Source organism: Anomalospiza imberbis, chromosome 1 (assembly GCF_031753505.1).
Source record: "Anomalospiza imberbis isolate Cuckoo-Finch-1a 21T00152 chromosome 1, ASM3175350v1, whole genome shotgun sequence".
NCBI classification, from domain to species: Eukaryota; Metazoa; Chordata; class Aves; order Passeriformes; family Viduidae; genus Anomalospiza; species Anomalospiza imberbis.
Genome location: NC_089681.1, coordinates 61,509,168 through 61,522,603, shown reverse-complemented (window position 1 = coordinate 61,522,603; position 13,436 = coordinate 61,509,168). Strand labels below are relative to the sequence as shown.

General features: G+C 37.8%; 1 protein-coding gene across 8 annotated transcripts in view; it reads right to left on the bottom strand.

Annotated features, from left to right (window-relative positions):
• Window positions 1–13,436, bottom strand: part of LOC137476415 (dynein axonemal heavy chain 5-like) — a 149,226-nt gene that overhangs the window by 19,034 nt on the left and 116,756 nt on the right. For 7 of the 8 annotated variants that reach the window (XM_068194694.1, XM_068194700.1, XM_068194711.1 and 4 more), the window contains 4 exons: window positions 13,138–13,405; window positions 11,059–11,180; window positions 9,517–9,864; window positions 4,896–5,084 (listed from right to left, as the gene is read on the bottom strand). In XM_068194694.1, coding sequence (XP_068050795.1) covers window positions 4,896–5,084; window positions 9,517–9,864; window positions 11,059–11,180; window positions 13,138–13,405 — 927 coding nt within the window. Of the gene's footprint in view, window positions 1–4,895; window positions 5,085–9,516; window positions 9,865–11,058; window positions 11,181–12,693; window positions 12,796–13,137; window positions 13,406–13,436 lie in introns of those variants that run through there. The other variant, XM_068194721.1, reaches the window with a different exon arrangement.

The following is a 13,436-nucleotide window of genomic DNA, read 5'->3' as shown; positions in this document are numbered from 1 at the left end:
TAATTGTAAACTTCTCTGTGTGACAGGCTGACATTTATTCTTGCACCTGTCTTCACTCACATGGACTGACTGGACCTAATCATTTTACCACTAATCTCTCTGTAACCGGCAAGGCGAGACCCAGAAGCAAAAAGGTTCATGAAAGCAGAATTCTTACTCAGAGAAAAATGAGGACAGTTTTAGGTCAGGAGGAAGGTTTATTTTGCTTTTCCATGACCTGTGTCAAACCACAGGCTGAGAAAGCATGCAAAGGTGACTTGTTTTGTTCCTACTCTTCTGGGTAAGTTATTTGACTGATGAGAAGCATAACAAGAACACAATAACAAAAGAAGCAACATATATCATGGGGCAAAATGGTTGCCCTGTTTTGAAAGTTGTTGAGACTGAAGTCATTGCTGAAGGCAAATAATTGAGAAATGAAGGCTTCTCTGTGACAGCCTGAAATTTCTCTGGATTCACAATGTATCACGAGAAAATACAATCCAGAGCTCTGAATGTCAGCAAATAATTGGTTTTGGTACCATCTGTCCCTAACCCAGTCTGTTGGGGTTGTAGCTCTGTGCAAATTCAATCCACATTTTCTAAAGGGAGCCACAAGAACTGAGCAAAGGTAGCAAAGGCATCTGCCACTTTCCCTGAAGAGAATTTGCTTTTAATTACCTTAATTGTTTCCAAAAAATTTTGCTCCTTTTCTCCACTGATAGTATCTTTGTACCTAGGTTTTCAAAGACTAACTAACACGTCATGGCATTACTGGAGCACAATATTATTCTAAAAGCAAATCCAACCTGTACTGCTAGGACTAATGAATATTGCTCTTTTTAATGATCTTTTCCAATAAGGCATGCATATAAACTCTTTTTCTAGACACATTCCCTCAGTCTTTTACAATTTAGGATCTTTGTTTTATTTGTTTCAGACTTATTAAACTGATTAGTATGTACATTGTATGTAACAATGTCCTGAATGACCAAATGTTGACTTAAATTGACAAATAACAGAACCCATCTAATTTCTTTTTCTCAGACATTGCAGGAAGTAATTACATAATCCATTTCACTCCTTATACTTGCAAGCATAATTTCATTTGCCGTATCGTAGCTTCTGCCAAACTGTTGCTTCTTTACTCAGAGAATAAACTCTCCCTTCTTTTCTGCTCTGATTGATGAAATTCTTTGTTATAAGTTAGTAAGCATGATATTATTTTTCTTTTTTTTGTATTTTAGTAATTTGGGTTGGGGCTTTTTTCAGTTTATGCAAACTTGCATTTAAAAATTTAGCTTTCTTTACAGCTCACTCCAGCCATATCCATGCTTTCTAAAAGGTTTCAGAATAATGGAGTGACAGTTCAAATGAGAAGCACATTTGATATAAATTGTTTTGCTTATTGTATAAATGTGGCCACACTCCTGGCACATAAGCAACACATAATGTGTGGAACTAGGCACAAATGGCAGGAAAGGGAAATTCCCCTACAACAAAAAAAGAATTTGTAAAGACCAAATCAAGTTCTAGGATGAAGAGAATGAGACAAGTTCTAAAATGTAGAGGAAGAGACAAAGGGTAAATTCACTAAGCAGGCTGAAGAAAGAAATATTGAAAAATCAGGGTCCAGAAGAAACAATGCCAAATCTCATAACACTACAGAAGTAAAATCTGTAGATGTTGTAGTGCAGCCGAGACAGCCAAGGAAATATACAGAGGAATACATTATTAGCAATAAAAAACTCTTGGAAAATGAACAGAGGAGATTCTCTAGATGGTCAGAGCAAAGGAATGACTACCATGCTACAGAAACTAAGCATAATTTTTGAATGTTTCTGTGGATAAGTACTGTGCCATCCATCAGTAGTGCAGACTGAAAAAAAGGCACATAAATAGAGTGGTATGATTAATCAAAGTGAAGTGTAATTCACAGAGAAAGATGCACAGAGCTTTAGAAAACTAGATATCCCCAGAAAGAGGTGGTATCTGCACTTACTGAACTCAGAATGCATCTACAAGAAATACAGAAGAAAAAAGTAGATCCACCACCACATTCTCTGTACAAACTCAAATCTCCTTGACTGAATCATAACAGGACAGCTATCAAACAAGTTAAAGCTAAATAAGTTTCCTTTGAAGCTCATAGAAGATGTAAGAGAAACAGTACTGAAGCAAAGAAATGTAAATTCTGAGCATCATTGTAATGATAATTGCTTATTAGAAGAAAAATGCCTCATGTATGATTGTCAGATCATGAGAAAAGATAATAGTTTGTCATACTGCATGATGATAAGAGTGAAAGAGCAATGAAAACAATTGGTGGTGATTTTTTTTTTAATACAGACACATGAAACAGTATGTATTATATACAAATACAAATACAAATACAAATACAGCAGTAAAACAGAGAGAGACAAGTTAAAAGTGAAGGACAGAATGTCTGAAATAGCCCTTTCAGACTCCTTTCCCTTAACTACAATCCCTGGCTCCAAAACTGATGGTCTCCAAAGATAAGATTTGATGAAGTGACTTAAAAGGGGAGTCATCCCCTACATGTGGTTTTTGTGCTTAACCTCAGTGAATAAACCAAGAAGGAAAGAAAGTGAATGAGCTTAACATTAAACAGAAGAAATGCCAGAGAAAAGCAGTTTAATCCAAAGTGAAATTTGGATTAAACAACTGTGTGTGCGTTTTACATGACTAAAAGGTACTGCACAGATTTCCCAGGGGTAAAACCTGAGGTTAAGACTACCCTCTGGTTGCAATGCCAAGTGCAGTAAGTACTATTGATGTTTTCTAAGCATTACAAATTCTTCAGGAGGAAAAAAGTTGTCAGCTTAGCAAGGGAATGAAGAAATAGTCCTTTGGAGGATTTAGCAAGTATATTGTGAAAACTTAGCTCAATACACATATCACAAATATGGCAAAAGCATACATGCTATCCAGGTATGCAGTATTTTACTGCTACTGTAAATTGAAATAAAAAAATTAAGGAGCTGAATGAAACTAGAATAATGTAGTTCCATAAAAAAGCTTTACTCTGATTGGAAAGATAAGGGAAGAGGACTGAGAGCAATTTAAGGTGTAAATGATAGTTGAAGGTACAACATTGTGGGAATCCAGGGCATCCCTCTGGCTGCCCTGGAAGGTCTGGGACCCTGGCAGGGGGTCAGGAGCCCCCCTGTACAGAGCCTTGAGAGACATTGTCTCTGATCTCTGTCCATGGAAAAGAGTTTTCAATCTTACAGGATGAATTACAAGCTCTGAGTGTTTGATATAAGTAGTAATTAGTGTGGCACGGGTGCAAAAGTAGAATTTTAGGATTCTAGATAAGGGGTTCAAAGGGGGCAAGATGAAGGAAAATTGCGCGTGCCTTGTCCTTTTCCTTCTTCTTCATGCCCTCCATGTTTCACTGTGGTGTTGGCATTTTTCTATTGGTTTAGGCTGGGGACACACTGTTAGACATGGGTGATACATATTGGCACGTTATTGTAAATATAGCACACGTAGTTTCTAGTATATAATGTTTGTAGCATCCCACTGAGGGGCAGAGCTCCGCACGCTCTCCTGCGAGACAGACCTGCTGCAGGTCAGAGAGAAAATATTTTAGATAAGAAGAAATAAACAACCTTGAAAACCAGCACAGACGAATTATGACTCCTTCTTTGGCAGCGGGGCTGAAAGACAGAGACTTCTACAATCCCGGGTGCAGTTAAATATCACAGATCCCAACACAACACGAAAATTATTACATTTATTAAATTACTAATTATTATTACACTTACTAGATTTAATTTTATTTTCTATTTCTAATAGTTCTTCACTATTAAATAATAATATGAAAACTACAAAACTGACTCCATTCTTAATCAAATTCTACCAAAAATTACGTATATACTGTCATTAAGACTCATTCAATAAGAGGGTGACAAAAAGGAGAGATGCAAGCAGGAATGGATGGAAAAAGAAAAATATGGAGATAGATGGCAGGAAATGTCACCAAAAAATGTTGCCGACTGTAAGCAGCTTGACAACAGGGCTGAGAAGAGAAGTTCCAAGTTTAATTATGACAGTACAAAGGTGGCTATTTATACAAGACATATTCAATCTGAGATTAATAGTAGAAGGGAAGACAGGAAGTACTGCTGGGTCCCCAAGACAATTAGTTGCTACTTAGGTGGACATTCTAAGTTGTCCAGAGAAGAAAATAAAGTATACATAGCAAGTTGTAGTTCATACTGAGCATTTTACCAGCTTGAACTACAACCAGGGGCAGGGAAAAGGTACTATCAATGCAAAACAGAATTGTAAAGAATAAAATCATGGAAATGAGGGGTTTTTAACATTTACTGTTCCTGAAACACTTGGCAAGATAGGAGAACCTACTTATAAACTGATGCAAGAGTCTCTGCACTGGATTTTTCTATTTAATGGGGCTGTTAATTAAAAATGTAAGAAAAGATTGACAAATATACCTCTTATGGCTCAGACCCAAAAAAATCTGGAGCATGAAAAGGCCAGTGATAAAATTCACTCTTCAGCATGGTGGTGTCCTAATGGGAGTAGGTAAATTGAATGCTGTAACCACTATATGATCACCAGTCCCTCAGAAAGAGACAGCAGGCTACTTCTGTAAGCTACTAAGGGAAGCAACAACTTTCCAAAGCTTTTAATAGGTCTTCTGAGTCAAGGTGATTGATTGATTGAGTGGACTGTGACATTTCAAATATCTTTGTGACATAGGAATTTTTTAGATAATAAACTAAAACAGACTTATAAACACCTATGCATAATTTTAAGATCTTTTTAAAACACATGCCAGTTAAATTGAAGAAGCACAATAAAACCTATAAAACACAAATGTATATACATGCATACATAAAACATCTGTTTTATAAAGTAGCACATACCTCATGAGGGTTATAATCTGGAGGTAACTTCTCCAGCATCTCATCAGCAAGACGCTGCACCACTGCTTCCCGGGTTTCTCCCCCTCTAGTACTGCTGTCTTTGGGCTGAATGCTCACTATGGTACTGAATGTCTCATTAGCCAGGTTGGTCTGGTAAGTTATATCTGCATTAGGGTGAAGTCCAAATACCTTAAAGTAAAAAGTATAAAAATTGGGGAGAAAAGGGTGATTTTTCTTCTAAAAGTATATACACAAAAGAATGCATGAAAATGGATAAACAAGAAAGAAAATTCTCAGCTGAATAAAACAATAGATGTGAACAGGCCAGTGGAAGTTCTTCCATTTAAATGGCCAAGGACCAAACTCAAACTGCACTAAAACATTAACATAGGTTGCATGTGCAATAGTGTTTTCATTCATGTCAGTGGAGGGCTTTTTAATTGATCACATTATCTTCACATGGATCATGCTGTGGAATGCTGTCAAGGGGTGAGAACAGATCCCTTTCCTCTGGTTCAGACTAGAGCTTGTTGGAAATGTCATGTGTGGACACTGACCCCTTAGCATTAGTTCTTTGTCTCTGTAGGTCTATTGCTGCTGTACCAGCTCAAGTAGATGTCCTTAATTATCCGACCAGTCAACATTTCTAACACATTTTTACTCAGACTCTTAGGCTTATAAGGCATGTAGCATGGTGAATGAAATAATGCCCACATTTGAAGTACCTAAAGATGGTAATATATTTAGGATATTTTATAGTTTAGCTATTTTTGGTTGAAGCTTCCCTCTCCTTACTTCTCCTTCTCCTGAAATTCAATTATTTTAAGATACAGCTAGCACAGAATTACTGCAAAGCTGCCCTTTGTCTGAATGATAATAGCTTTTTCAGAAACTTCTACTGAAATATCAGTAAGTCTATAATTGTCAGATTGACAATTGCAACCCTTCTCCGGGAGGAATTGTATGTCCTGTGACTTATTCACCATCCCTCATTTAATTATAGATATTACATATCTCTTACAAACTTTGAACCACTGATCCGTCAATGAGGAAGGCTTGCCCTCAAACTGAGCACAAAAGCCAAGCAATCTTCTGTTTCTCATTTTTCACATTTTTTCACATATGCACAGTTTTCATATTTTACATTAGAATCAGTATATTGCAAGAAGGCACTTCTAGAAGCCAGTATTTACATACTCTGAGGAGAGAATGAAAAGGGCCATTTAATATTGTTATACTTGTAAATCTAGAAACTCAGGGACAAGGGATAGAAGTGGCTGCACCATTGCCAAAGCCAGCAAAGCTGCACTGATTTACACCACTTGGGAATCTTATCCATACTACAGCACAAAGTACAGACCTAATACCACATTTGAGTGAGAGTGTGACTATAATAGTGTGCAGGTAGATTCCAGATAGGATTTAATGTTTTGTAAATAGTGGTTTACTCAAACGGAATGCTTAGAGCTGTAAAAGGCAAAAATTCCAACATACTTTATTACACTCATATTCTATATGGAAGGAAATACACATGTGAAGATACATTCTTTTCTGCTTTTGCTGTTGCACAGTGAGGGCTCATTTGTTTGGTTTTGCTCTAACAGATTTTGTGGCAACATTATAGCCCAAGTTAGCACCATGAAGAATATTTGCTGTATCTGTGAAACGAGACCTAGTCCAAGGGCTAACTTAAACATTGGAGCAATATTACCAAAGACAGGGGGACATGGGAGACAGCTCTGGTCCTATGGTTTCATGAAAGTGATGTATAAAGAAGAAAGAAGAAAGAAACCAGTGGGTGGACCAGTTTTCTGAATGTCCTGTATGTTAATCAAGGACCCAAATCTCTTGTTCTTTTTGATCCAAAATCTCTGGGAATGTTGCTTAAAAAGAGAATGTTAGATTCTGTCTTTCAGAGTTTTCCAGCCTTATGAATCATAAAAACCAATTGCTAAAGCTCTACACTCCTCTGAAATCACTCCTCTATCATCCTCTCCTCAACTGGACAGGGGAGAGAAGTCACAACAAAAAGTCCAGAGATCAATCTCCAGTAATCATCACAGGCAAAACAGACTTGACTTGGGGAAATTAATTGAACTTATTACCAATCAAATCAGAGTAGGATCATGAGAAATAAAACCAAATCATAAAAACACCTTCCCTCTACCTGTCCCTTCTTCCCAGACTTAATGTCATTCCCAAATTTTGTACTTCCTCCCACAGGCACACAGGGAGACAAGGAACAGGAAACAGGATTTTTGGTCAGTTCGTCACATACTGTCTCTGATTCCTTCCTCCTCAGGAGCAGGACACCTCCCACTCCACCCCTGCTCCAGCATGAGTCCTCCACAAACTTATCCATTGGGCTGCTCCACTGAACTGCTCCAGTGTGGGTCTTTTCCACAGGGTGCACAGCTCCAGGAACGGACTGCTTCAGCATGGGTTGCCTGTGGGGTCATACCCTTGGCCAGAAAATCTGCTCCATCATGGACTCCTCTCCCCATGAGGCCACAGATCTTGCAGGAACCTCTTCCAGCATGGACTTCCCACAGGGTCACAGCCTCCTTCAGGCATCCACCTGCTCCAGGGTGAGGTCCTCCATGGGCTGCAGGGGAATCTCTGCTCTGGCACCTGGAGCACTTCCTGCCCCTCCTTCTTCACAGATCTTGGTATCTGCAGGGCTGTTCATCTCACATATTCCCACTCCCCTCTCTGACCGAAGGTTCATGTACAGCTTTTTATCCTTCATAAATACATTATCCCAGTAGTGGGTCTGTCTTGGAGCTATCTGACACTGGCCCTGTCGCACACAGGGGAAGCTCCTGCCAGCTTCTCACAGAAGCCACTCCTTAGCCCCCTGCTACTGAAACCTTTCCATCCTAACCCAATACACTGAGTTCAACTGCCCTTCTCAGAAGACAGTGTTCATTCTGCTCAGAGGATGAAATTTCATCAAAGGAGCAAGGACACTGCAAGCAGGTCAATTCAGTTTTCTCAACTAAAAATGGAAAATGAATGAATCAAGGATAAACTGTTTGGATTAGCACAGGGTCTTTTGTGAAACGAAGGAGATTGGGAGATTAAGCAGTTAAAGGTTTTCATGAGCAATTTTGACAGATTTTAGAATGACAGAAGAAAGTCACAGCTTTCTTGCTAAGGAGTAAAAATGTGAAGAACAAAAAGATGTTTGCATTCCTGGACTTGCTTCTATTTACATAAAAGCCAAAGGTAAAATTTCCCTGCTTCAAACCATACATACGGATTTTTTTACAGGAATCAAAACACTTTAAAAATACATTGCAGCATTGTGAGATAGGTTCCCAAGTGTTTAAAAGAGCAGATCCATGAAAGCAGAACCTGAAATCTGATAGAGCCAAGGTTCATACACTGATAGGAACCACTTCATGAGGTGGGTTCAAATGGATCCCAGTGATGCATTGTCATGTCTGCATTTACTCTCACCTTGAAAAGGTACATCATTGCTGGCACAAATACCTTTGCATTCTGGTTTCACTATCTTCAGAGATTCAGAACTTTCAAAGCTTATTTTATGACCTTGGAAACTTCTCACCCTCTCAGCCAGAACATTATCAGTAAGTGAAAACCAGCTTTTTCTGTTCCACTCAGTCTATTTAATTTTAATAGAACTTATTTCCAATGGCATTTATCAACTTAATAGAAATGAGACAGAAATCCAGACCATTCACCTCTGTTTCAATTTTCCAGAGCATTTTCTTCTGTTTCATTTTTAACTGATTTCATCATGTGTGCCTGTACTGGAGGGAGCAGAAAGTTGCCACCCTCCAGTCCCAGTGACCACTGTGATATGCACACATTGGGTCATGTAAAACTGGTTACAACCAGAAGCTACCTTGCACCCTACCCCATCAATTCATGGCAACATCCATATCTTTCTGTTGTCAAAATGGAATAAACTCCCAATCATAACCTGCAAAATGAGACCATAGGGCTTTTTTACTTTCATTATTTCTCAGGTTGCATGTCTGCTGAATCCCATACAGAATTGTGAAACCACAAAATTGTTTGGTTTGGAAGGGACCTCTGAGGATCATCTAATCCAAATCATCTGCTCAAGCAGGGGCTGATAGAGCAGGCTGTCCAGGACAGTGTCCAGTTGGGATTTCAATGTCTACAAAGATGAGGCTGCACAATATTTCTGGACAAACTCTTCCAGTCTTTGACCAACTTCACTTAAAAAATGGTTCTCTTGTTTTCAGATGGAATTTCCTGTTGTTTAATTTATGTCCATTGCTTCTTTTCCTTTCATTGGATATTATCAAAAAGGCTCCAGCTCCATCTTTACAGTATTCCAACAGGGTTTTATACACATTGATATTTGAATTTTGCTGTACCAACCTTCCAGAAGATAATTAGGGTTGCTAAAAGTCCTTCATAAAGACCAGGGCCTGTGAATATGGGACTTTTTGCAATTGTTTGAAGAAGGCCTCATATATGTCTTCCTGTTCAGCAGATCTACACTGAATACCCACTATAATGGTCTGCCTGCTAATCTTGACCTATGCATATTCGATTCTGAAAAAATACCTCATTAAGTTATTAGTCTGACAAAAACTCCCTTTAATATATTAAAATATTTTACCTCTGGTGTATCAATCACTGGCAACTGTTCTATGTACTGGAGATAGTCTTCCACTGTATTCCCTTTTGGAATAACATAGCCTTTGTAGAAACAAAAATTTTCACTGAACATGTGCTCTCCAAACCAGACTCTTGCATATGTATTCAGCAGTGCCTTGTCGAGCTCATCAGTCACACGGCCACCATACTGCACTTCTCCAAGCATGTAGCGAACACAGCTCCAGTTCACTCCCTGTTTGATGCCCACATCATTCAAATGGTTCTGAATGAACTGCACGCTGGCTGCAAAGTCGGCCTGATTAAATTCGTAAGGAATATTCCAGCCCAATGGGCCAAACTTTCTTCTTTCCTGTGGAATAGTTAGAATTAATGGTAAAACACTGATTGATATTAATTGTGAAGAAAGCTTAAGTGCAGAAGAATACATGAAATATGTTAAGAATGCAGTAGTCCAGCTGGAACTGTATTTCAGCAACTTAAAAAAAAATACATTTAACACAGGCAAAGCCAAACACTTGATTGATTATCTAGTAGCTAAATTTCTATAAACAAAGAATAGGAATGTTAACCTTTTCACAAAGAAAGAAAAAATCCTCTTTTTAAAGTATTTTTAAAATCTCTGAGTCTGGAACCATAGCTTTTGATTTCAAAAATCAAGCTACTGTTTGAGGCAATGGTGTTCAAAATCATCAGCCATAATTATTGTGTGGGGTCTTCCTATGGACTAGATATATTCCTATCACTTATATTCCTATCCCTGCTGTGTTTGCATGGTGCAGATGCAAGTAGGAAAAACTGCTTCTTAGTGAATCATCTACAGACTCAGCTGGAAGTACATAGGTGTTAGGATAATATCTGGTAATTGCAAATTTTTATTTTTTTTACACAGGTTTCCACTGGACTACAGTATTTCAGTTCATGGATGCCACAGAGCTAAATTAGCCAGGCTCCAAATATAAAACAAGGATACTGCAAAATCTATCAACAGGATGATGAAAAGTTGTGGTTAATCCATAAATCACCTTCTTTAATGGAAGTCCTGAAAGTCAGGACCCAAAATCTACTTTCATTTCCTCCTACAGGTTTCAGAGCACAAAGGATTTATATTCACCCTCTTACACCTTCTCATGGTGAATGCAGCATTTTGAGACTATGGTTTTCCAAACTATAAATTGTAAATTTCTTTAATATGCTTTTATGAGTTAAAATATTAGGAAAAGTCCAGTTAGTTGAAAGACAGATCACATAGTCATTGACCAGGACTTTAATAGAAGAGTAATCTAATTGATCATTGCTTGATTGTCCTTTTTTTCCTTCTGAAATATCATCCCTGTTGGAGGTACAAGACCAACATGAGCAAAATTATAAGTTCTAACACAGCTACAGTAATAGTAATTGAGATATATTGTTCCCTTTCTTATTTTATTTGTGTTAATTTGCCAACATAGGACTTCCCTTTAAAAATGTTTCTCATTTAATAACAAGGTTCATTAATAAATGAAACATGGCTTTATGACAGAAGAGAAGAAATATATCTTTAAACCTGAACAGTCGTGTGAAGAAATGCTACAGCATAAAGAAATGGTTTCCACTGTGGCATTTTGCTCACTCCCAGCAGATCCTGAGTAACAGCTGAGTATGTTCGTTTTAAGCCAGCTTTCACACCTAGAAGGTAAGTATAAAAATGTAATATATTAGCAAAAAAAAAGTATGGAATCCATAAGTCCAACCTCTGTTAAGCATAATTCTCCATTCCAATTTGCAATATCATATTATTTATACCTTCAAATAATGTCTTAGAATCAAATATCTGTTCAGCTGGTCATACCAGGCAAACTGCAGTAACATTTTGTTTTAGATAGGTAACACAAAAAATTAATTTCAAGAGTCTGGAAGGATTTAAAATTAAGTAATCATATTCTAAATGTCCCCATAAACAACTGAAATAGAAACATAATTATTTAGCAACTATATGGCAGTAAAAAAGACACCTAACATGACATGAAATATAGCACTGGGTATCCAAGAGTTTGTTTTGCTATTTACTTATAATAAGAGATTTTAGTTTTATTTAAGATAATTTTATTTAGATTTGATTCCTAGAAAAATATCAAAATTCTGTATGCAGGTTGTTAAACTGGACTATAGGCACCAAGGTGACGAGAAGCAAACCTAAATTCATAGTGCAAATATTAATACTTGGGGAGGTTTGTTTGAGCACTGACATTTCATATCCCAGGAATGGCTTTAGGCAGTTGATACAGATACAGTCTCAGCTACCATGGAATACAGAAGCTCAGCTGCTCCCAGATGTTTTTAGGCACTGCTACTCAAGCATCTTTTGCCTTGGGCAGACAACCCAAGCATGAGTTACTGACATCAGGTCCCTCTTATGATACTTTCCGTGTAATCAGCTTCACACAAGTGTAGAAGGGCAGATTTTATGTGCAGTGAAAAGATTGCTAAAGTTGTCCTACTTCGTATGACACAATAAAAGTACTTTTATTTTTGTTCATACTTCACAAAAATCCTGTAGAACAATATTCAAACAAATAGCTTTTCAAAATATTGAATGGGTATCATCAGAGGGCTCCAAAATCAAAGTGTCTTATTGTATTGTGCTACCTAAATGACAGGACAGTCTTAAGAAATTAAAGCTGTCTATATTTTATCCTGACTTAAATTTTTACAATGGGCTTTTTTCAGCTGCTAAGTTGCAAATTTGCTATAACTTGACTTCTAAAATAGCCTCTTGGAGCTATAGGTTGTTACCATTAAAATGATTAGGAGGGGTCCACTGTGCAATAAAAATATTATGAGCTCTGAATTAAAAAGGGGGATTGGAGAAGAGGAAGAAGTAAGAAATTTTTATCAACAGACTGACTACCTGCTCTTGAGATGGAGTATAAATGCTGAAACAGGATGTGTTTCACAACATCTGTAGACATCTTACTAATGTTCAAAGGAAGCTAAATACTGAAATAAGAGGTCTAAATATCTGAAGCTTTAAACAGGACCTTGGATAAAAATTCTTAGCTCCTACTGACATCATCAACCGAAACCAGTGGCAACATATATATATATATATATATATATATATATATATATATGCATAAAGAAAGGGTATATTTATTTATTTGTAGGCATTAATAAGATACTCCTTCTCTCCTCAAGGTTTAACAATTATCCTGGCCTGTCCTCACATAGCATATTCTCCAATTCCTTCAGCATCTTTGTGGGCTCTTACTGGACTCATACCGTCCATGTCTTTCTTGCACCCCTATTAATACAAAAACATGAGTCCAAACTGCCAGTTAAGATGGAGATCTCATATTGTGCTTCTTACATAGATTACTTAGGTTAGGAAAGCTGGGGGCTTATAGGCTCAGAAAGCATGAGATGAACATCTGAATATGAGGAAACATCCTGGAAGTGAGGAAAGATCCTGGGTGTAAGGAGGGGCATGGAGGCCCAGAAGACCAGGGGATGCTCAGGAACATAGGCCAGTGATGTCCAAGACTGGCAGCTTCAAGTAGCTGCACAGTGAAGCAACATTACTTTCTGCCCAGCCTTCCTGGACCAGCAGCGATCTCTCTCCCATGGGAAAGGAAGTCATTCCTACCTTGAGGAGGTTCATTGGTAAATTTTATAGAGGACTGTAAAAGATTAATAGGAAACTCTGGGTGAGCCTCTGTAGTGATCCAGGTTCTGAAATCTTCATTCACACACTCTTTCATTGTGATGGTGTCCATTAATTCATTAAGAAATTCCAAGCCAAGGTGGCAGTTCTGTAGAAGGAGCCATCCTCCATCTTGCATGCACTGATTTAACAGGTGCCTTGCATGGACTTCCTGGCCCTGACCCATTGAAATGGCACGACATGGAATGTTCTAAAAGTAAAAAAGAAAGTTTATTTTATAT